General features: G+C 38.2%; 1 protein-coding gene across 2 annotated transcripts in view; it reads left to right on the forward strand.

Annotated features, from left to right (window-relative positions):
• Positions 1 to 25,534, forward strand: part of WARS2 (tryptophanyl tRNA synthetase 2, mitochondrial) — a 94,685-nt gene that overhangs the window by 52,809 nt on the left and 16,342 nt on the right. For both annotated transcript variants that reach the window (XM_041754545.1, XM_041754546.1), the window contains exons 3-4: positions 17,479 to 17,559; positions 21,196 to 21,281. In XM_041754545.1, coding sequence (XP_041610479.1) covers positions 17,479 to 17,559; positions 21,196 to 21,281 — 167 coding nt within the window. The remainder of the gene's footprint in view (positions 1 to 17,478; positions 17,560 to 21,195; positions 21,282 to 25,534) is intronic.

The following is a 25,534-nucleotide window of genomic DNA, read 5'->3' on the forward strand; positions in this document are numbered from 1 at the left end:
GGCCTTGAGAGAGAGAAAGAAAAAGAGAGAAAGAGGGAGGGAAGGAGGGAGGTACAATGGAATATTATTCAGCCATAAAAAGAATGAAATTTTGCCATTTGCAACAATGTGGATGGATATAGAGAGTATAATGCCAAGTGAAATAAGTCATTGAAAGAAAGTGAAATTTAAGAAACAAAACAAATGAGCAGAGTCAAAAAAAAAAAAAAAAAGAGAGAGAGAGAGAGAAAGAGAGGGAGAGACAAACCAAGAAACAGACTTTTAACTCTAGAGAACACACTAGAGTTACCAGAGGGGAGGTGGGTGGGGGATGGGTGAAACAGATGATGGGGATTAAGAAGGGCACTTGTGATGAGCACTGGGTGATACGTGGAAGTGTTAAATCACTATACTGTATACCTGAAACTAATGTAACACTGTATGTTAACTGTACTAGAATTAAGTTAAAAATTTTTAAAAAGAATGACATCCCTGAGAACATCAGGCCAGTGTTGTTTCCACTCCACCACTTTTTAATCCTATTTCTTTTTTTTTCTTTTCTTTTTTTAATTTTTTATTTATTTATGATAGTCACAGAGAGAGAGAGAGAGGCAGAGACACAGGCGGAGGGAGAAGCAGGCTCCATGCACCGGGAGCCCGATGTGGGATTCGATCCCGGGTCTCCAGGATCGCGCCCTGGGCCAAAGGCAGGCGCCAAACCGCTGCGCCACCCAGGGATCCCCACTCCACCACTTTTTAATCATCAGATTATTTTTGTTTAGATGATCTCATCAACTTTTACTAATAACTCTTTAAAGGAAGAATGGAGGGGGTAGTTCTGGTTTTATTTCGAGAAAATGTGATAAACCAGTTCTTAAAAAGCAGATAACTTAGAGATCAGTTGTCTACATTTTAACATAGTTTTCTGTTGGTTCCTTTCTATTGGGAGTTTTATAATGCATTTAAGCATTTGATTGATCACTAAATATGTAACCAAGAGGATAGGAAGTTAGAAAACAATTATACTGAAGGTGTTGTGAGCCAATGCCAGCTAAAATTAGATATACCTGCATTCCCCACACCCCACACATTTACAAGTAAAATCAAGAATTTTTGAAATTGTGAGTTAGAAAGAAATATTTTTTTACATTATATAATGTGCTCTTTTTGTGCATATCCACTGTGTTAAGCAAAGTACTTGGAACTAAATATAAAGACTAGTTCCCCCAGGTGCTATTGTTGTACATGGGAGTAAGTTCTAGGAATCATTTGAAGAAGGGATAGAATTCAGCTGTGTTATAATGCTTATTTTACCAATAATTTTCATCTCCAATCCTCTGCATTCTTTCTCAGCAGTCTGACTGAAACAATTTAGACTTATTGAAGATTTTTCTCATTATTTTCTTTTTCTTTCTCTCCCACTGGCCTCTAGTCATGGTGCTTCCCCTAAAATATGTTTGCCATATGTGGGGAATTTTACAGAGCCTCCCCTCTGAAAGGTGTGCGTGTGTGTGTGTGTGTGTGTGTGTGTGTGTGTGTATGAGAGGGAGAGAGAGAAGGAGATTGAGAAAGAGAGAGAGGAGGGGGATAGAGAAAGAGCCTGCCTGTGTGTTTGGCCGAGGTTTCCATCCCAATGCCAAAGTCAGTGGTCTTTTATATCCAGCAGGCCTGAGCGCACATCCACTCTGATTCCCACAGCTGTTTCTTAGGTGCATGTCTCGAGAACATCTTTAGTTGTTACTTTCCTTGTGAACTAATCACCGTGCACATGGAAAATAAAAGCTGGAGTTCATAGCTTTAGGCGCTGGCTTTGTGCCAAGGCTAGGAGAAAAGGACAGTTTTGACCAGCAGACATCATATTACAAAGCATCCAGAAGTGTCCACGGAAGAGCTGAGGAAGGAGTATAGAATCTGCAGCATTGAAATGAGGCTTCATTCTCTAATTAGAGTTATGGGTTGTTTTTCCAGGAAACTAAAATCAATAATAATAATACTGGCTATTAATAAATAATAATCAAGCTCTCACATGAATCCTGGCTCACTGTATACAAACAAAAGTTGTACCTGACCCACCGTCCCTTATCTCAGGGATGTGAGACCAGCAACACTTGAACTTGGACAGCCAGTATCATGTTTTCAATTATCCTAGTCATTTTGGAAGCCTTTTTGAGTACACATTTATACTTGTTGACTTCTCAACGTTGTTTTTTTTTAGGCTACCAACAACAGGTGCAACATACAGCTCATAATAGAAAGGGAGTAGGGCCTCCTGGGTGGCTCAGTCAGTAGATCTCAAGTTTGTGAGTTTGAGCCCCACATTGGGTGTAGAGATTACTTAAAAAATAAATTTAAAAATTTTTGAAGAAGACAAAGGAAGCAACAAATATTCCTGTGGATTAATGGACCTGAGGAGTCAATTTATAAAATTTGCATTGCCTTTAGAGTTTCTACGGAGAGGAAAAGGGATCTGAATGGCCCATGGCATAAATAATAAAGAGAAGTTAGGGAAATCATTATATAATCAATCTCCTCATGTGTTTCTTTCCCTAAGAAGTTTCTACTAGCACCACTTTCCCTTCCTGCATCTATAGTCCTGTGCGACTTGATGAGCGAGTTATAGTAGTTTCCCTACCTCCATCCTGGACCACAGGATTAAGTTGTATCTTAATTGCACTTTCAAGAAGAGTTCTGCTTTGCTATCATAGCAATAGTGGGAAAAGTACAGGTTTTGCAGCCAGATATAGTTGGCCTGAATCTCACTGCAACCTCTTGTTGTCACACACTGGGCAAGTTCTCTGAACCCCGCTTTTAATGTCTATAACAGGGATATTTAAATAATATAATGTATAATATCCACAAATGTTAGCCTTTTCTCTTGCCCTACCCCACTGCACACAATACTGCTCCAAAGCCTATGGAATTGTGTAGAAACACTATAGAGATTTCAATGTAGCTGTCATTCAGACAATTAAAATGACACAGGCAAAATAGATACGGCCTGAAAAATCGCATCTGATCTTTAAGTCATCTGTTTGCAGTGAAACCAAGAAGCAAACCACTCTCAAATTGAGTAAACTAATCACTTGATTTGTTGATGTAACACATTCCCTGTGCTTCTTCAATTGTTATAGATTTTAAACCAGTCAGAAACACTGTAAAACCAAGTGTTCCAACTGTTGACCCCACTCCAAGGAAAGTATGAAAGAGAGCAATTTGCTTAGGACAGTGCTTTGAATTAGATTGAAAGGATTTTAAGTGCCAAAAATATCAGGAAATTTTAGCCAAGCATTAAAAAGAGCTTAAGATAAGAATATGAAAACCATCTTATGTAAGATTTTCATTATTTTTGTTTGTTTTGAAATTAATGTTTTTCCTTGTCTGAACATTATTTACTCAAATCAAAACAAACAAAAAATACCTAGGGAGAGCCATCTTTTACAAACATATTTTCTTTTTCTTTTTAAGATTTAACTTTTATTTTTGTTTTTTAAAGATTCTATTTACTTATTCATGAGAGACACAGAGAGAGACAGAGAGAGGCAGAGACAGGAGAAGCAGGCTCCACGCAAGGAGCCCAATATGGGACTCGGTCCTGGGACCCCACAATCACGCCCTGAGCTAAAGGCAGATGCCCAACCACTGAGCCACCCGGGCGTCCCTTAAGATTTTATTTTTAAGTAATCTGTACACCCCACAATGGGGCTCAAACTTACAACTCTGAGGTCAAGAGGAGCATGCTCCATGGACTGAACCAGCCAGGCATCCCTACAAACATATTTTCTATTTCTTTGTTTTATATCACAGGATTAAGAACACAATTCAGCATTTGTGTTTTTAATGAAGCGCAATGTGATCTCTTATCTGGGCTTAGTCTTTTCTTAATTATTATGCTTCTTTACTTCTCTGATGCATTGGTATACTGACCACTTCTTCCTTTTAGGATTTTCTTTTAAGTCCAATGATACGGCAGTAATGTATTTTTCTTCTACTCCTCTGATAGTGACAGATACAAATATCTCCCTATATATATATTCCACCTTCCTGAAGTCTTACCTCCTTCCAAAACTTTTAGCCACTTTCTCTCCCATTTTGGTCACTAGCTCCAACCTTTCTCCTTAATTCTAGACTTGTACTTCTAGCTACCTTCTGGACATCTCTATCTGGGTATCTTTTCCAAATCTTAACTTCAACATATCTGAAGCCAGAGCTTTCCTTCTTAGCTCTGACCAGCTCCTCCACCTGATTTCTTCAAACAATTTGAGTTTGGGGCACCTGAGTGGCTCAGTTGGTCAAGCATCTGCCTTGGGTCCTGGGATCAAGCCCCATGTCATCAGACTCCCTGCTCAGTAGAGAGTTCGCTTCTCGCTCTCCCTCTGCCCCTCCTCCCAACTCATGCTCTCTCTAGCTCTGCTCTTTCTCTCTCAAATAAATAAATAAAATTTTGGGATGCCTGGGTGGCTCAGCAGTTGAGTGTCTGCCTTTGCCACAGGGTGTGTTCCTGGAGTCCCAGGATCGAGTCCCACATCGGGCTCCCTGCATGGAGCCTGCTTCTTCCTCTGCCTGTGTCTCTGCCTCTCTCTGTGCCTCTCATGAATGAATGAATGAATGAATGAATGAATGAATGAATAAATAAATAAATAAATAAAATCTTTAAAAAAATTAATTTGAGGGGGAGATTCACATAACATAAAATTAGCCATTTTTTCCTAACTTGAGAAATATGTTTAATCTGTTTTTTTTCTTTACATAATGTTTTTTAAAAATTGTGTTAAAATACACATCACATAAAATTGACCATCTTGGGGCACCTAAGTGGCTCAGTGGTTGAGCGTCTGCCTTTGGCTCCAGTCATGATCCTGGGGTCCTGGGATCAAATCCCGCATCAGGCTCCTTGCAGGGAGCCTGTTTCTCCCTCTGCCTGTATCTCTGCACCTCTCTCTGTGTTTCTCATGAATAAATACATAAAATCTTTTTAAAGAAATGACCATCTTAACCATTTTTAAGTGTACCATTCAAAAGTGTTAGATATATTCCCATTATTGTGCAACCAACTTCCAGAACTTTTTATCGTAGAAATCGAAAACTTTATACCCATTATACAACTTCCCATTCCCCTCCTCCCCCAGTCCCTGCCCCCACTTCTATGTTTCTATGAGTCTGACTGTTCCAGGTAATTCATATAGGTAAAATCATATAGTATTTGTCTTTTATGACTGGCTTATTTCACTCAGCATAATGTCCTCAAGTTCATCTATGTTGTAGCATGTGTCAGAATTGCTTTTATTTTTAAGACTAAATAATATTCCATTATATGTTTATACCACGTTTTGTTTATCCATTTGTTAAAGGACATTTGGGTCACTTCCACTTTTTTGCTGTTATGGACAATGCTGCTGTGAGTATGAGTGTACAAGTATCTCTTTGAGACCGTTTTGAATTCTTTTGTATATATACCTAGAAGTATTGCTTGATCATATATAATTGTGTTTGTAATTTTTTGAGGAACTCCTTCCTGTTTTCCATGAAATTGGACCATTTTGCTTTGTCACCAACAGTGTACAAGGGCTCCAATTTCTCTATCTCACCAATACTTGTTATTTTCTATGGTTTTTTGAGGGGGTTGTTTTTGATAGCAGCCATCCTAATGAATATGAGGTGATATTTCATTGTGGTTTTAATTCACATTTCTGTAAAGATTAGTGCTGTGCTGTTCAGCATCTTTTAATATGTTTGTTCGCTCTTTGAGTATCTTCATTGGAGAAATGTCTATGCAAATTGCCCATTTTCAAAATCATATTGTTTGTTTGAGTGGTAGGAGTTATTTTCTCCCATTTTGTAGTTTGCCTTTATATTTTGTATTCTTGATGAAAAAAAGGTTTTAATTTTGATATAGTCCCCAAAACCTCCATTATTTTTTTGTACCTAAATTCCTGGGGCTATCAGATATACTCACATGGAAATTTAAAATAGAGGCTTACTTTAAAAAAAAAAAAAAAGATTTTACAAAAAAAAAAATTAAACTGTCTGCCATGAAGTTCTGTGCAGGTTAGCTCTCTTATCCTTCCTCAGGTAGCTAATTTGGGAAGTTGCTTATAGTAGATTGTTATTATTTTAATTATCCATGTTAATTTCCTGTAAGAACAGGGATCAAGCAACTTTTTGTTAAAGATATAGACAGTAAATATTTTAGGTTTTGCAGGCCACACACAGTCTCTGTCCCCACTGGCATCACCACCACCTCTTCTCCTTTAAATCCTCCTCTTTTGCCTTCTCCTTCTCTCTTTCCCCCTTCTCTCTATTTTATTTGACACCCTTTAAAAATGTAAAAGATAGGGATCCCTGGGTGGCACAGCGGTTCAGTGCCTGCCTTTGGCCCAGGGCACGATCCTGGAGACCCGGGATCGAATCCCACATCGGGCTCCCGGTGCATGGAGCCTGCTTCTCCCTCTGCCTATGTCTCTGCCTCTCTCTCTCTGTGTGACTATCATAAATAAATTTAAAAAAATGTAAAAGATATGGGCTGAACAAAAGCAATCCATAGGCCAGACTTGACCTTTGAGCAGGAGTTTGCTAACCTCCATATGTAAAGATTATTCTCATCCACTGCCATCTGACTCACCCATGACTTGATTTAGCCAGTGGAAAGTGAGTGGGCATTTCACACATGATACCTAAGCAGAATCTTTAAAAACAATTCCATGTTTGTTCTAACTCTCCTGCTATTCTCCTCTAGCTTAAGAATGGTATGTTCCAGGTAGGGAGTTTGGATCTTGGAATGAGAAGGTGTATAAAACAGTTATAGGGACGCCTGGGTGGCTCAGTGGTTGTGTGTCTGCCTTTGGCTCAGGTTGTGATCCTGGGGTCCTGGAGTCGAGTCCCGCGTCCCGCATCAGGCTCTCCCCACAGGGAGCCTGCTTCTCCCTCTGCCTGTGTCTCTGTCTTTCTCATGAAAAAATAAATATAATCTTTAAAAAAAACCCACAGCCAGCCTATAGCTACCAATATGTAATGTGTATGGAAAAGAAGCCATTGCTATAAACCATTTATATTTGGGATTATTTGTTACTCAGCATAGCCTAAAATAGCTAATATAATGCAATAGATGTAAAAAAATATGTACACACATATACACAATAAGCAATAGAATTTGATGGGGGTGACTTTTAACTCAACAGCAGGTTGACAGAAACTACTTACTTAGCTTTAGAAGCATTGGGCTAAGAAAAAGTATAGAAAAATCCAAATGTGTACACAGAGGTGTTCATTGCAAACATAGTGACAGTAGAAGAGAGTAAGTGGGAGTTTCTAATTGATAACATAATTCTTTTAATTAGGATTAGATCCCCAAACAAGGTTCTGTTAAGGGGATTTGCCATGGGGATGATAAGAATCCAATAAAAATAACTCAGCATGAAATTGCTCTTTTCAAGAGGATATGATAAGTAGGAATTTGTGAATCTGAATAGTCTTCTAAGTGTTCTAACCAAAATTTATAGAACCTGATTCTTGGGAAGATATTTATATGGGAAATAGTAAAATTGTAAGGGACACTGAGAATATCTTAGACATTGATCCAGTATTTACTGAACCAGCAAATTGCTTGAATGAGTTTGATTGATATCTAGCAGCTATAATTTTGGGAATTATGGTATTCCAGACTCTTTTTGTTAATTAGATATTTTTGAAAAAAATTAAATGCAGCAAAATACAGAGAATAATTAACAAACATTCATGTTTCCAACAGCAAGGGTGAATATTGTTAACATTTTGTCATATTTGCCTAATTTTCTTATATTAAAAAAAATAATTACAAAGGTGAGGGCCCCTTTAATCCTTCCCCTTGCCTACTCCTGTACCACTCCTGCCTTTGTCCCTTTTCTTTCTCCCCAGGCAACCAAAATCATGGATTTGGTGTATATCAATCTAGCCAACTTTTCATACTTGTCTTCACATATAATTTCATGAACAATATAATATTTGTATTTGTGTGGTTTTAAAAAATTATGTAAGTACCTTTTAGCAATTTTCTTTTTTCTTTTTTTTTTAGCAATTTTTTTTTTCATACAGCAGTGTGTTTTCATGATCTCGTGTTTATACATATAAATCTAGTTCATTTCTTATATGTGCTGTATACTGTTATTATATAAATGTGCCACACTTTATTTAGACATTTCCACATTAATACATCTTTAATTTCATTCATGCATTCATTTAACAAATATTTATTGAGCATTTACTGTGTCTTGGTTTTTCTGCTGGGTTCTCATATTGTATCAGTGAAGAAAATAGACAAAAAATCTTTGTCATCATGGTACTTACGTTTTGTTGGGGTGACATGATATAAATAATAATTATAATAAATTAGCCAAATATAAGATATATTAGAAGGTGATAGGTTGTACAGAAAAAAATGAAATATATTAGGAGTGGCATTGTGGGAAACATGTTATTTTAAACAGTGTGGTCTGAATAAGCCCCTTTAAGATAGTATTTGAGCAAAGACTTAAGATGAAAGATTAGTCATGTCGATATCTGGGGAAAGAGAATTCCTATCACAGAAAAGTGCAAAGCCCCTAAAGTGGGAACATACCCAATGTGTTCAGGGAACAAAAGGAGGCCAGCACGGTTGGAGAAGAGGGAGCAAAGGGGAAAGGGTAGAGGATTGGAATCACAGATGTTACAGGGTAGAAGGGGAAGAGATGTTTGTGCCTGGTCTAATAGGCCATTGTAAGGAGTTTGAGTTTACTCAGAGGAAATGACAAGTGCATGGTTATGAACAGAGATCTATGTTTTAAAAGGATCACTTCAGCTGCTATGTTGAGAATGGATTGTATGAGAACTCGGGTGAAAGCAGGGAGACTAGTTAGCAAGTTATTTTAGTAATCCAGATGAGAGTTGATGGTGCCTGGGCCAGAGTGCCAGTGGAAGTGGTAAATTGTGGTAAGATTCTAATTATCTTTTGAAGGTAGAATTAACAAGATTTGCAGATGGATTAAACGTGGAGTGTGAGAGAAAAAGAGGCATGAGGATGTCTCCAAGATTTTTGCCCAAGTAACTACAAGGATGGGGTTGCAACCAACAGAGACGACAACTGTGGACAGAGCAAGCTCAGGGTGGAGGAGTGGGAATTCAACTTTGGATGTTTAAGTTTGAGGTGTCCACTAGATATCCACATAAAGACACTCAATAGATGTGGATATATGAGTCTGGACTTCAGCAAAGAGATCTGGCTGGAGTTATAAATTAAAAGTCATCAGTTCTATAGATTGTATTTAAAACAATGATTGCATCTAAAGCCATGATATGAGATGAAATTGCAAAAAAAAAGTGAGTGTAGAAAAGAAAAGAAGTAAGAAATCAAGGACAAAAACCTGGGTGTCTGCAATATTAAGACAACATTAATATATTAATATCAATATAATATTAATGGTTTATCCTAGCCACTACTCTTGCTGGCAGTGGGGAGCGGTTGTAGTGGAATGGTAGACATGAACACCTGATTGGAATGGGCTGAAGTGAGAAGGGTGTCTCATCAAACACCATGGCAGCTCTGGTATCTTTGTCTTTCTTCACTGATGAGAACCCATTCTTCCCACTAACCATTTTTGAAAGAAACCTGGAGTTGACTTTGATTTGAGGACCACATATCCCCTTATGGAGGAAAATAGAGATCATGCTAAAGTTGACTTTGATTTGAGGACCACATATCCCCTTATGGAGGAAAATAGAGATCATGCTAAAGATCAGAAAATCTAGATTCCTGTAAAGATCTTACCTTTATGGCCACAGAATAATTAACTGCTGATGCCTCGTGGGATAGTTGTGATGAACTGCACCTGCACAGTTATTGAAACTGTTTATTAAGATATAGCATAAATTTATTCATTTAAAGTATGAATTTACTGGCTTTTAGTATATTCACAGAGTGATATATCTGTCACCACAATCAATTTTAGAACACTTTGTCACTCCAAAAAGAAACCCTGTATCCATTGCCCCCTCTACCCACTCCCTGGCAAGCACTAATCTACTTTGCCCCCTGTGGATCTGCCTTTTCTGAACATTTCAAACAAATGGAATCATATAGCTGTGTTCTTTTGTGATTGGCTTCTTTCATTTAGTATAACATTTTCAATGTTTATCCACGTTTTAGCATTATCAGTACTTTATTCATTTTTATTGTTGAATAATATTCCATGGTACGGATATACCACATTTTGTTCATTCATTCATCAACAGACATTTGGGTGGTTTCCACTTTTTAGCTATTATGAATCATGCTGCCATGAACATTTGCATTATCTTGTATACACCAGGAGTGAAGTCGCTGGGTCATATGGTAACTCTGTATTTAACATTTTGAGAGACTGTTAAATTGTTTTTAAAGTAGCTGTGTCACTGTGTTGAGGGTTCCACCACCAATGTATAGGGATTCTGAGTTCTTCATTCCCTTCCCAAAAGTTGTTATTGTCTATCTTTTTGTTGTTGTTGTTTTAACTACTCTAGTGAGTGTGAAATGGGATCTCAATGTGGTTTTGATTTATATTTTCTTAACGACTAATGATGTTGAACATCTTTTCATATGCTTATTGGCTATTTGTATATCTTCTTTAAAGAAATGTCTTTTTAAATCCTTTGCTCATTTTTATTTTTATTTTTTTTAAGATTTTATTTATTTATTAGAGACACAGAGAATGAGAGAGTGAGACAGAGACACACACAGGCAGAGGGAGAAGCAGGACCCATGCAGGGAGCCCGACGTGGGACTCGATCCCCCGTCTCCAGGATCACACCCTGGGCTGAAGGCAGCGCTAAACCGCTAAGCCACCAGGGCTGCCCCCTTTGCTCATTTTTAAATTGGCTTTATTTCTCTTTAATTGTTGAGTTATAAAAAAACCTTTTTTAATATATATATATTCAGGATACAATTCCCTTATGAGATACATGATTTGCAAATATCTTCTTCCATTTTGTGAATTGCCTTTCACTTTCTTAATGGTGTCCTTCAAAACATAAGTTTTTCATTTTGATGAAGTCCAATTTGTTTATTTTTTTCTTTTGTTGCTTGTGTTTTGGTGTCCTATCTAACCTTTTTGCTCAGCCCAAAGTCATGGAGATTTACTACTATGTTTTTTTCTAAGCATTTTGTAGTTTTGGCTGTTACATTTATGTAATACTTCATGTTACGTTTATGTTTATCCATTTTGAGTTACTTTTTAACTTTTTTTGTGAGAAATTGGGGTCCAACATCACTTTTCTGCATGTAAATATGTGTGTGTAGATAATTCACTTATTCCACCACATTTGTCTTGGCACCCTTGGTGAAAACCAATTGACTGTAGATGAATGGATTTATTTCTGGACACTCAGTTCTATTCTTTTGATCTATATATTCTATCTTATACCAGTAGTGCATTATTAGATTACTGTAGTATTGCAGTGACTGATTTTTGGATGTTAAACCAAGCTTAACATTTCTGAAATAAATCCCATTTGATCATGTTGTATAATTCTTTGTATATGTTGCTACATTTGGTTTATTAGTATTTTGTTAAGGATTTTTGTATCAATGTTCATAAAGGGTATTGGTCTGTAGTTGTCTTGTTGTCATGCCTTTGCCTGGTTTTTGTATCAAGGTAATACTGGCCTCTTAGAATGAGTAGGGAAGCATGCCCTCCTTTTTTTATTTTCTGGAAGAGACTGTGAAGAATTGGTATTTATTTATTTATTTAAAGTTTTTTTTTTTTTTAACTTTTTCATGAGAGACACACAGAGAGTGGCAGAGACATAGGCAGAGGGAGAAGCAGGCTCCCTGTGGGGAGACCAATGTGGAACTCGATCCCAGGACCCTGGGATCATGGCCTGAGCCAAAGGCAGATGCTCAACCACTGGGCCACACAGGTGCCCCTATTTTTTTAAGTGTTTCTTAGAATTCACTAGTAAAATTCCCCCACACACTTACAGTTCATTTTTGTCATTGCTGTTTGGTGACTTTTTTGCAGCAATTCTGTAAAGTCTGTCTTCACTGTCACGTCTGGCCACTGCAATTTCTGTTGGGTTAGCTTAGTATTCGGGTAATAATTGAACAGACATTTACAAATGCCTCGATCCTGTATTTTTGACCCTTTGCTGAGGGGTTTACACAGGGCCTCCAGGTGAGCCAGAGGTGAAAGATTAGGGTCTCCTCAGGTCTCTCCTAGATATGTGCATAGCCCTGCATGAGCATGTGTCCTTTTAAATGCCCACGAATATGTTGAGTCTTTCCAAAGTACCCAATGGGCATATTTTTTTTTAAAGGATGTTTATTTTTTTTTTAATTTTTAATTTATTTATGATAGTCACAGAGAGAGAGAGGCAGAGACACAGGCGGAGGGAGAAGCAGGCTCCATGCACCGGGAGCCTGATGTGGGATTCGATCCCGGGTCTCCAGGATCGCGCCCTGGGCCAAAGGCAGGCGCCAAACCGCTGCACCACCCAGGGATCCCCCCAATGGGCATATTATTTCCCAGCTTTTTCCTATAAGTTTTTGGCTAGTCCCTTATTTTCCCCTCCTGGTATCAGTACCTCAGGCAACTGCAATATTAAACTGTTGCTGCTGATTATGTCTGGAAAATGTCTTAGGGGTAGGGTTTTTCCCACTGAGTGAGCTCTCAAGTGAGGTCGAATAACAACAATGCCTGCAAATGGGCTCTTTCCACGGAGCTGTCAGACAGCTCAAGTAGTGACAATTCTCTGTAAATGAGAATTGTCTATTTGAGAAGTGCCAAACTCAGTCTTCCCCTTCCAGTGGCTATGATGCTGCTGGTTTTCATAGCTACCATAGACGTGGAGCAAGAATGATGAGAATAGGGTGAATTAATATGCCACAAAACTCCGTTTTTACTGAGATTCAGATATTTTTCTTAAATCAGTACTCTTTACATTATTCCAGGCCTTTGGTCAATTTTCCAGAGTTCTGTAAAAATTGACTTTGACAATTTTTCATTACTTTAATGAAGGAGCAATTTTCAGAGGTTGTTACTCTGCCATTCCAGAAGGCCCTCTACCTTGTTTTAACACCAAAAAAATTTTATCTTATTTGAGACCAAATGTAGTTAGATTTCCTAGCCTTTTATCTACATTCACAAACTGAACACACCCATGAACTTATACCCAGAATGTTCTTCATGCCTCTTTCTGGTCACTAACTGTCCCTCCGCCAAGATAAACTGTCTTTAAACTTGGTATAATTTGAATTATTTAGTATATAATTTTTTGTGTCTGGCTTCTTTCACTCAATATTATGTTTATGAAATTCATTTGCATTGTTGAATGTTCATCCATCCTCATTGCTATAGTATTCCATTGTATGAATATACCACAATTTATCTAGTCTATGTAGGTGGACATTTGGATCGCTTACAATTTGGGGTTGTTACAATGCATTCTTGCACATATATCTTGGTGCATATGCACATTTTTTTAAAGATATATACCTAGAAATAGAACACCTGGGTCATTTGTTGTGTGAATGTTAAATGTTAGTGGATACAGTCAGTTTTCAACATTGGTATACCAATTTACATTCCCACATTAGTGTATAACCATTATATTTACTCAGTATCCTTGGCATACTTGGTATTATTTAATTTTTTTATTTTAATCATCCTTATGAGTATGTATGGTGTCATATTATGAATTTAATTTGAGCTTAATGCATTTGGCTCATTTTCATAGTATTATCTGCTGTTTTCTAATCAGTTTGTAGGCCTTCTCTTTTTTTTCTTAAAGATTTTATTTATTTGAGAGAGAGAGAGCATAAGCTGGGAGAAAGGGAGAGACAAGCAGACTCCCCACTGAGCACAGAGTGTGACATGGGGCTCTACATGAGGCTTCACATGAGGCCCCACATGGGGCTCGATCCCAGGACCCCCAGATCATGACCTGAGCTGAAGTCAGACACTTAACTGACTGAGTCACCCAGGTGCCTCAATTTGTAGGAATTTTTTACATATTCTGTGTACCAATATTTTCTGTATAGGTTTAAAAAACTCCTTCCACACTGTGATTTGCCCTTTTCTTCTTTAAATGATAGTGTTTGATAAAGACAAGTTCTTTTAAATTTGATGTAATTTAATTTTTCAATATTTTTTGCTTTATGTCTAGTACTTCTTGGATCCCGTTAAGATTTTTTTACTGACTCAAGGAAATCAAATACAATCTACTGATTTAATTTTTTCTGAAATTTTTTTTTAAAAACCTATGATTTATGGAGAACATTTTAGTCTACCTTGAAGAACTGCAGTGCTTTCCCAAGAGTGTATTTTTTGAACAACTGTCCTTTTTCATCCACAAAACATCGAGCCTTACATAATTCTATTCCAGAGGATTTTTTTGTTCTTTGCTCTCAAACCCAGCAATTCCATTGAGTATATTTCTCATCCCATTTGTTTCAATTCACCCACCTTTTATTTTCAGAGATGACAGAGCCTATTAGATGTGATATTCTCTAACTTTCTGCTCTCCACTCCCATCCCATAAGATAAATTCTTGCTGTATTTATTTCGCCTCCCCTTGCTTTAGTGGAAGACATTTCATAAAAAGTAGATCTATCCCACCTTAAAAAACAAAATAAGTTTTTTTTTTTTAATTCTCTAATCCCTCCTAGTTATTCCCATCTCTCTCCTTCCTGAAAAAAAGAAATAATCTTACAAATGTGATAAAATTGCATGGAACTAAATATACCTACATAATGAGTGCATGAAATACTGGTGAAATCTAAATAGGGTAGATGGATTGTATCCAGTTCAATTTCCTGGTTGTGATATTGTAGTATAGTTATGCAGATGTTGCCATTGGAGGGAAATTGGGTGAAGGTATATTGGGTTACACTGTATTATTTCTTTCAGCTATATGTGAATCTACAATTATCTCAAAATAGAAAGTTAAAACAGAAATGTTTCTAAAAGTTATTTATAATAACAACCATCATTTATTGAATGCTTGCTGTGTGCTAGGGGTATTGTTCTAAGCACTGTCAGGTGAATAGTATTGTTAACCTCATTTTATAAATAAGGAAACTGAGGCGCAGCATGATGAAGTTACTTACAAGGGTCACCCAGCACGGTGATGGCTGAGCTAGCATTCAGATCCAGGCAGCCTTGTTTCAAAGGTAGAGCTCTGAAATGCTCTGCTGTATTTCTTGTGTCTCTGTCTTTGTATCCTGCCTCCTTGTCACACTTCAACCCACCCCTCTATAATTTAGCTTCCATCCCAGTCCCTCTCCTGAAACTGCTTTGCCTGGATCACCAATAAGTCTGTTGCTGGGGCACCTGGGTGGCTCAGTCGGTTAAGTGTCTGCCTTCAGCTCTGGTCATGAACCCAGGGTCCTGGGATTGAGCCCCTCGTTCGGCTCCCTGATCAGCAAGAAGTCTGCTTCTCCCACTGCCCCTCCCCACCCCCTGCTTGTGCTCTCTCTCTCTCTCTCTCTCTCAAATAAATAAATAAAATCTTTTTTTTTAATCTATTGCTAAATCAAAGGGATTCTTTTTGGTCCTTACCTTTCTTCCTGTAGCCCTTGCCATTGTTCATACATTCAGCAAATATTTATTGAGCACAGTGTGCCAGGCTTTGTTTTACTGCAGTGAACAAACCAGGCAAAACTGCCTGCAACTGAAGGATGTGTATGTCTTTACTTGGTACAGGTAGGGGGTCAGAATCTTTAATCACTGCTAACTTGTTTGTGGGTGGTCAACAAGCCACCTTCTGTGTTCCATGCTTTTTTTTTCCTGTGGCTAAAATGGATCATCTGGTTTTTGTGTTTGTTTTGCAACATTTAGTAGGAATTACTATATTTAGATACCATTTTCACTTTTCCCCAGATAGAAATCTGAACCTTTCCAAGCAGTTGTCATGAATATGGATAAATTAAGAGAGCCAAATCCTGAAGTATACTTAAAACTTTAAAACTTCCCTTCTTATGTAATTATTAATGATAAATTATGAAAATTGCCTTTGTCTTTTTACCTTTTTCTGTATAAGAATCATTTGGATTAATTTTATGCCCCCTTACTTAGAAATGCCAGGAAGGGCTCTGCAAAAGATTAAATAAGTTTCATTCCATATGTTCAAATAAAAAGCTACTCCACGGAAAATACTTGATTTCAGGAAGGCATGGTGGTAGCTTTTGCATATCACCAAAACTGAGTGTTGAAGCCTGAGTTGAAGGAAAGAAGTCACCTTGTATCTTTCTATATATGCATGGTTATTTTCTGTATTTTCATCTCTTTCCCTACTTCAGTAAAGAAGAAGAAAAAGTTTTCTCCTACTTCTTCATGCCAAAAAAAAAACAAAAAACAAAAAACAAAACTCTTGTTTTATTAGTTCTAATGCGAACGTGTTTTGCTTGATTGGAAGCAACTATAATCTTCTTGCTTCCATCCAGGGTTACTGTTTTTGTCTGATAGCTGTTTGTTTACAGCAGCAGCTAGCAATTTGCATGGACAGTGCTGCTCTCAATGAAACCCAAATGCCTCTTGGAAGAAAGATGACGGATTCAGCCCAGCGACTTGCAAAACTTTAAAAGCAATTCCTTGTCAAACATGTGAAAAACAACTCTTCCCTCTCCATGACTCAAGGAAAAAAATGAGAAACTATCTGACACCAGATGGTGATTCCTTGCTAGTAAAATAGGCCTGGGCTGACTCGGCTCTCTGTTCCTTTATGTTCCCTTTGCAAAACCCACAAAAAAACACATTTGGGGCCATTTTTCAGAGTTGGCAACAGTCTCTGCATTTTAAGGAAATCATATGGACACACACAAAAAAAGCCACAATGGATGAAGGGCTTGGGATCCCCAGAGTCCAGAAATGCGATACATAGGCCTTAAATTCTAGGTCATCAGTTCTAACCTGGCCTGGACCCAAGAATCATCCCATCTGTTGCCAGGTTTGGTTACTTGATTAAATTTGATTTAAAAAAATTGAGAAAAAGTTATATTTTCTTGTTGACTAGACCTCTTTTTAAAAAGAAGTGAAGAAAGAATGAAGTCGATGATGATGATGAGAGGGGGAAATAGGGAAGAAAGAAAAAAGAAAAAGGAAGGAAGAAATAGAAACTTTAAAATATCACCCTTTGGGATGATAAAGCAATTCCTAAATTTAAAATTACTCCAGGTCTAAAAGATTCAATCATTAACTTTAAAGCCACTACCTTTCCATGGATGCCTTAGGACACAATGAGCTCCTTTCCCTGAGGATATTGAAGCAGAGTCTGGGATGTTATGAAGAAGATTTAAGCACTAGAACAGTAATTGTATTGTTTTAAAAATTTCTTCCTCATCTAAAATCCTGTGCATTAATGAATCAGTCCCTTTTGCTTGTCTTTTTTTTTTTTTTAATTACCTTGTTTAAGGTATTTTCAGCCACTTGAGGTAATACCTGTTGTTTGTTTTGTATTGCCTCTTTCTTTGGTCAAGAAAACATTGACCACCTTTGCTAATGTCCTGTTTTATTTCTCTAGGTGTCCGAACACACACAGTTAAGCTGGATCCTTACCTGCATGGTCAGACTTCCCCGGTTACAGCATTTACACCAGTGGAAGGTAAATGCCAGTGATCTGATTAATAAACAAAAAGCAGTTCAAAGTCCCCATTACGATGAGCACTGGGTGTTATACTATATGTTGACAAATTGAATTTAAATTTAAAAAACAAAAAACAAAAACAAAGTCCCCCATTACAACTGTTTTTTTTCTTCTGTTTGTTTTTGTGTTCTGCTCTGGGAATCCTGAGTTTACTGGCCTCCCCAGTCTGTTATTCACCAGTGGCTAGGACAGCATCTTAACCTCTCTACCTCAGTGCATGAAGTGGAAAGCAAGAGGGTTGGTTCTCCAGGATTCCAACTTAAAAACAGAATAAAAATATCCAAATTATTAACTGTTTGATTTTATCTGTGGAGGTTGAATCAGAATGACCTTTGCACAGATTTATTAATGACTTTGGAACTACGACTTATAATTAACAAACAATCACAATTTCTGGATTACTGCCTGCCATCGCCACTGTCATGAGCCAGCAGTAAGGCTCAAATGTTTTCACTGTGGGAAGAAGGAACAACATATTTTGTTTAACATTTAAACAGGTTGAGTCCAGGCAACAGTTCAAACCCACAGAAAAATTAAGGCTGTACTTTTTCTAGGAAGCTCAACTGACAAAGATAAATTGGATAATTCATAGTACTTCTCTTCCATTTATTTTTGCAATTGGATGACCTGAGGGTAGGTAGCTCCTAAGTGCGTCAACACTGAATTTTGGTTTCAAACTTCTTTCCGGCATATGTTCAGGGCCGTTGTCTTCTCCAAAATCTGGTTCAGAAGTCTCCATATCCATTGCAGAGAGAAACAGAGCTTTAAAGTGACTGTGTCTCATGCTGAGATGAGCGCCAGATGTTATACTATATGTTGGCAAATTGAATTTAAATAAATTGTAATAAATAAATAATTAAAGAATTAAAGAATTCTAAAAATGGAAAAAGAAAAGTGACTGTGTCTAAGAGGTTAAGTGGTAATGCTACAGAATCATTACCAGCCAGGAATTGGATGCAAAATTTTGTAATGTTCTCTACCATGTTTTGGTTTTAGCCAAGAAAGGTGAATATGGAAATCCTTTTCATAAGAACCAAATGTTGATTTAAGGGGAAATGTTCCCACTTTAAAATTGTGTCTGAGTACCTACTGATAACACATGACTAGAGAATGCACTGACTCAGGTTGTTCCCACTATCCAAAACTAGAATATCCCTATGAAACCTTCCATAAGCCGAAACGGAGCAGAGCCAAGAAGCAAGTACCATTTCATAAAGGCGAAAATACTCCTCTGGTTTCTCTCAGTTAGCAAAAGCAGGTACTAGCATAGGTCTTTCAGAAAAGCAAAGTAGCATAATGAGAACTTTCAGGTAGCAGGGGAAACCTATATTCAGGAGAAGCATTCCCACCAGCCTATAATTTTTTTTTTAAGTATTATTTATTTATCGGGATGCCTGGGTGGCTCAGTAGTTGAGCATCTGCCTTCAGCTCAGGTCGTGATCCCAGGGTCCCAGGATCAGGTCCCACATCGGGCTCTCTGCATGGAGCCTGCTTCTCCCTCTGCCTGTGTCTCTGCCTCTCTCTCTCTCTCTCTCTCTCTCTCTGTCTCTCTGTCTCTCTGTCTCTCATGAATAAATAAATAAAATCTTTTTGAAAAAGAGAGAATTATTTATTTATTTTTTAGATAGAAGTGTGAGCAGGGGGAGGGGCAGAGAGAGAGAGAAGCAGACTCCCCACTGAGCACAGAGCTAAAGCAGGATTCCATAGCAGATCTGAGATCATGACCTAAGCCAAAACCAAGACACTGAGCCACCCAGGCACCTACTGTGATATTTGTGGGAAAAACATGGATTTCAAATGGCAGCCTTATCCCAGAGCATGTTACTGCCTTCTCTGGTCATTCCTTCACTAACAAATACTGGTGATGTTTCCTGCAAGTCTCATACCACACCAGTGCTGGAGCTACAGCAGTGACCAGGACAGATGGGCCCAGCTACTTTCATGAAGCTTGTAGTCTCTTTTGGCAGAGGCAATTACACCAGCAATCCAAGAGTGTAAGGAGTGATCAGAGAGAGGGGTGTTAGTACTGTAGGAAGGTCTAAGAGCACCTAGCTTGGTGTTGACTAGGGGGAATTGTAGGGTAGAAAGGTGGTCAGGGCTGCTGAGGTCACAGTGGTAACACAGGTGGAAGGCCTCTGGGGCATATCACAGGCACTCAGTAAATAATAATGCTTTCCCATCTTCCCCCTTCCTTTGCAATTTCAAAGCCCAGTATTCTAATATAAAAAGACTATAAATCAAATGCAGTAGCAGTTTTTAAAAATTGGGTTCTTTTCCCATTTGCTCATTTCCAGATTAAACTTATATTATCTTTATCCAGTGATCATTGCAAACTGGGCTATATCATGGACATTACAATGAAGAGATGTAGTGAAGGAATTATATGTTCAAACTTCCACATTTCCTTGGAGTAGCCTATAGCATTTGTTGCTATAAGCCCCAAACTACTTGAAGTTACCAGAAGAGTTAAGTGTGTGCCTAAATTATGGGACATTGACATTAAGCTGGTTAAAGAGAGAAACTTGCTTTTCAGAGCCAGACTCAAAGGATGTATCTGCATGCTGGTTGGGGAGCCCGAGTTGTGAGCCCATGAATGTGGTCCTCAGAACCATGCAAGTTTATATATTTAGTTGTTCAGTTCATTCAGAAATAGACCTCAGGGAGGTGATTCATATTAACTAAATGAATATCTGCACACCCAAATAACCATTTATCAGTTTCCAAGAGATCATATGCTTAGGCCTTGGAAGCAATGACCAGTGAATGGCACACAGTATTCCCTAATAAGTAGTTCTACCCAGAGAGCCAAATTACCTGTTAGCAATGCTTAGCTGTGGCAGAGAATTGACATCACTAGGGCTTATGTTTGGGGGTACATACTTGAAGCTTGTAGTTGGCATCCATTAATTAAACACTTCTAGTATCATCTCTGGTGTTACTATAGGCTTCCCCATTAAGGAAATATTTTAGTCTGTATAACTTGTCCTGTTCACGGGAATCACTTTACCCCCTCTGTTGTCAGCACCTGCAAGTCAAAACAGATTCATAATTGGTTAGGTTACAATTTCCCTTAATTTCATTTTTTAAGTGCCATGACTTTTGGTTTTTTGTTTTTTTAAGCGTGATTTTGGGGAGCCATTACATTTTTGTCAGTAGCACAGTGGGAGACTTTCTGGGAGGTTTCCACAGATATAACAATATGGCATTTGATGTTAACTTATCAAATTAATTAATTTGTGAGAAATCTAATTTCATTACATTTTCTAACCTTACCTGTGAAATATGAAGTTTATCTGATTTGGAACCTAGAGACCTTTCTATCCTTGCTTTAATTAAATGAATAAGAAATGGTGGCAGTGCAGGATCTATTACAGGGGCTATGGTGAAGTGGATTTCCTTCATCCCTGCCTGAGCCTGTGTCATGAAGCCAAGCCAGCCACATGGCTTTTAGTGTTGCTAAAAGGAACTGAACTGAGATATAATGGAAGTACAGTAGCTTCAGACTATTCTTGGCTTGCTTTAAAGATTTCCTAATTTAACAGTATAATTATGTTCATGTAGGATTTCTTTCCCTCCTTTCTTTTCACCACACAGGCAAAGATTGCCACACAGAAGCATGGTGGAACTGTGGGCCTGCTCACATACCCAGTGCTCCAGGCAGCGGACATCCTGTTATACAAGTAAGAAGCACAGTGCACCCCTGGTCTTATATGTACTTGTGCTGGCAAGAGAGCTTTTGAACCTATCCCCAAAAGATTTGGTTCGTGAGGAAGGGGGATATGGAAAAGATTGTGTGAATCAGCTTGCATCTATTACCCAGTCACAGGCACAAAATTATAGAAGTATGTTTTACTGTGAAACTAGTAACATTAAGGACTATCATGTACATAGCACTTACTATGTGTTGAAAATTGTTATAAGTGCCTGACAGACATTAGCCCATTTAACCTTCACAACAGCTTTGTAAAAATTGAACGGTTATAACACCCACTTTACAGATGAGAAAATTAAGGCACAGAGTGGTTAGCAACTTGCCCAAGGTCACACGTAGCTAGCAAAGCTTGGACTTAGGATTTGAGCGTAGAAAGTTTTTGTACTCTTAACCACTATGTAATGTAGACTTCCCTGGGAATAAACTTAAGGCCTTTAAGTGTTGATTTCTCATATAATCTAGATTCTAAAGCAAGGCTGTTTACTAGATACTTGTCTGCAATTATGGAAATGAATCTGTGCTTCCCAAGACCTTAGCTGCTAGCCATGTTGACAGAAGAACTGGGGAATTTTAAATTGTATTTAATCATTTAAATGGAAATAGCCACCTGGGACTGGTGGCTACTATATTGGATCAGCAGTAGAGAGCAAGTTTTTCCACATGATATAGGATGCCCTACTCTTCCTGGACCCATAATCCATCTCATCAGCCAATGCTGTCCTTTACAGGTTTCAAATCCTGCAACCAGAGGATGCTGAGGCCTGCCCTCTGTGTACTGCTGGCTGGGGCTTCTGATCCCATCCCTTTCCCAGTTCTTCCCTGCCATCCCCATATCCCCTTGGTACCCTTAGTTGGCCTTCTAGAGATAAAGTTTCTCAGTTAATATGTGCGCATAGCTGAACCTTGCTGCTATGAAGGCTTCTGAGGAAAAGGAGAAACTATGTCAGTCTGTTTTTCCCAAAAAGCCTTGACCCTGTGAAAGCTATTCTTCTCTAGGAAAACTAGAATTCTTTGCATGTAAATATGATAATAGCATGGAGATAACCATATACCTTGTATAAACCCAGAGTCCTTGTGCCATTATGATGGAAACAGCCAGAAGAACAACTGCTTAGCTTCAGAAATCAGGAATGCCCTTTAATACACGTAGACTATCTTTAAGTCTGATTAAAACACATACATAAGGATTGTGTGTTGTTTGTTGTATTAACTTGAGTGCTGGATTCCTAGCAGCATTTTTTACTTATAGTTAAGTAACTTTTGACTTATCCTGGGAAATCTATGACACTTTTCTCCAGAGTAGCAAATGAAAGACTAATAAAGGTCTCATATAGGGACGCCTGGGTGGCTCAGCAGTTGAGCATCTGCCTTCGGCTCAGGTCATGATCCCAGGGTCCTGGGATCCAGTCCCACATTGGGCTCCCCGCAGGGAGCCTGCCTCTCCCTCTGCCTGTGTCTCTGCCTCTCTCTCTCTCTGTGTCTCTCATAAATAAATAAAAATCTAAAAAAAAAAAAAAAAAGTCTTTGTAAAAAGTAAGAAAAAAAGGTCTCATATATTTCCCAGCAAAGTAGCATGTTTTCTCAGCTGTAAAATGGGAATAATAATTATCCTGCACAAGATTATTAAAAGATTAAAATGAAATATGAGCCAGGCAGTGCTGTGACTGGGAGCTGAGCTGTCACTTAGTCTTGACTGGTGATGATTGTCTTTAATGATCATAGTCTTATGTCAAATTCCACTTTCAAGGGGGACTTCTTTATAGAAGCAAAGGCTGAGGTTTTTTAGCACCAGGATACAGAGGCACATGAGCACAGCAGATTTTCTTAACAGTTCCAAGAGCTGTAATGCAAGAGTCCTCTAAGCTCAGGGTCATGAAAAAGACTAAAATTGAGTGAGTGATTGCCCTCTTTGTGATACCATGGAGCACAGAGTGGGGAGGTACTTTGCTGGGGCTCTCCTTCAATCCCCTACCTTTACACACAGCCCAGTGAGGGTAAGCAATTTACCCAAAGCTGCACAGCCAGTCAGTGGACATTGGAGCATCAGAGTATGGTTATGGTCTCCTGAGGCCTGTGCTGACCTTCCTTAAGGAGCCAGTATTTACGTTAGGGGGCAAGATCATCACATAGACAACCAAGACAATACAAGATCATATGTGCAACAGTGATGACGAATTTCTTTTTTAGCAATTGCCCAAGATACAATTGGCAGAATGGTAAAATCCTACAGTTTCTTTTATCTATAAAGTAGGAGCTAATGGGACATAGCTCAAGGGGTTATTAAACTATGTACGAATTGGTATCACCTAGCATTGCTCAATATAAATGTTTCGAGAGCACAAGCAACATTTTAAAAGGCTGGCATTGGCAAAAGTAGCTCCAGATCCCCAAATCTGACACATATTCTGTCTGTTTTCAAGCCAGGCCTGAGGTTGTGAATGTCTTCTCATACAGAAAATAGTAATTATTTCAAATGTGGCTCGTAAACCGGAAGAACATTAAGTAGCTTCCTGACTGACTCTGCCCTGACATCAGCAGGTCTCACAGTTAGTTTATGCTCTCAAGGATAAGAAGTGTCTTTCCAACCTCAGTTATCCCCTAGCCAACTCCCAGAAAGCAAAGAAATTCTCATACTATTAATATTCCTTCTTTAACTCTTACTGATCCACTTGGTGGTTAGCAAATATACTAAAAATGCCATGAAATACCTTTCTTTTTCCTATTTTGTGAAAGGAAGTCTATGGTAGCAGATTGTTATCTATCCCCATTAGGTTTCTGATATTTTACAAATAATTTGTTAAACAGAGAAAAGTTATTTAAAGTATTAAAACCAGGTAATTATGTACATTCAAGATGACTGCTTCTACCTTAGCCTAGCAACTGTTTACCTGCAATGTCATAATCACTACATGGAACAGACAACTACATGCTCCTTTTCAAGAGAAGCAGCCCTATATTTGGCTCTATCTTGTCTTAGGCCAGACCTCTTGCCACTGACTACACATGCTCTAGCTCATAGGCTCTGATCCTTTGGGTTCTTTCCTCCTGCCCTCCACCTTCAGACTGCCCCCATAGGTGCTGTTGCCATACCACATGTATCTCACATTTCCTGGGCATTCATGTAATTTGGATCACTAAAAAGCATGCAGACAAGTACAGTAAAATCAGTTCTGGTTTACTGCAGCATTTATCCTGCAAACCTGCATTCTTATCTGTTTCACTATGCTTCCTCCCAAGCTTAGAAATGTCTAACTGCTTCATAATAAGTAGCAGAGGTAGGACTCAAACCCAGGTCTGATTTTTAGCCTGTACCATTGTTTTCCCTATAACACAGCTCAAGCACTTGGAGTATTTTTCGTTTGGTCTTGTTTTAGATAGTTCTGGATTTTGGAAAAGGTCATAGCCAGAATGTGTGTGAATATTACGCATAAATATAAATAGATACAAAAGAGCAACTTAGATGGATTTAAAAAACATTCATATTTTCTCCCTCTGGCACATCTATATGTGGCCTCTTCATGAAATGTTGATGCAAAGCATGTATAGATTTCATGCTTCTTTTGTCAAAATCAGCATTAGAATAAATGGTACATGGTGGGCTAGAGAATAAACATGAGGGAAGGGAATGTAAGGAGCCTTCCAGATAGATGTATGAAAGATTTATTTCATTGTTTTGGTAGAACTTGGTATGAAACCCGGGAATGGAAAGCTGGAGCCGTCTTAAACTTGAGAAGATAATAAAATAGCAGATATTTGAAAAGAGATAACATACTCAACAGTAGCATTTGCTCCAAGTTTTTATTTTACATCTGCATTATTTTTTTGAATATCCAACTTTAAATACCTGGCTGGCTATATATTAAGTAAATGTTTCTCTCTCACTTTCTCTCTCTTTACACATACACACAGTTTTTATTAACATACAGCAAATACATGTTAAGTACCTATAATGCTGCTAATCCAGAGAAAAGCACTACTATGCATGGACTTCTGGCAAAGAGAATGAAAGAATTAATGTGAGATGAGCATTAGTTGCCAGTGCCGCACACTAGCTGCTACACACACATTATCTGTTCCAATTCTTTGAACAGCTTTGCAAGATAGGTAAGTGATATAATCCCCATTTTGCAGATAAAGAAATGAAGTTTTAGAGAGGTACCACTAAGTCTGCTCAAGTAGAGATGGGAGCAATTACCTGAGCTAGTCATTTTCTCTTTCTTG

This window comes from Vulpes lagopus, chromosome 5 (genome assembly GCF_018345385.1).
Source record: "Vulpes lagopus strain Blue_001 chromosome 5, ASM1834538v1, whole genome shotgun sequence".
NCBI lineage: Eukaryota > Metazoa > Chordata > Mammalia > Carnivora > Canidae > Vulpes > Vulpes lagopus.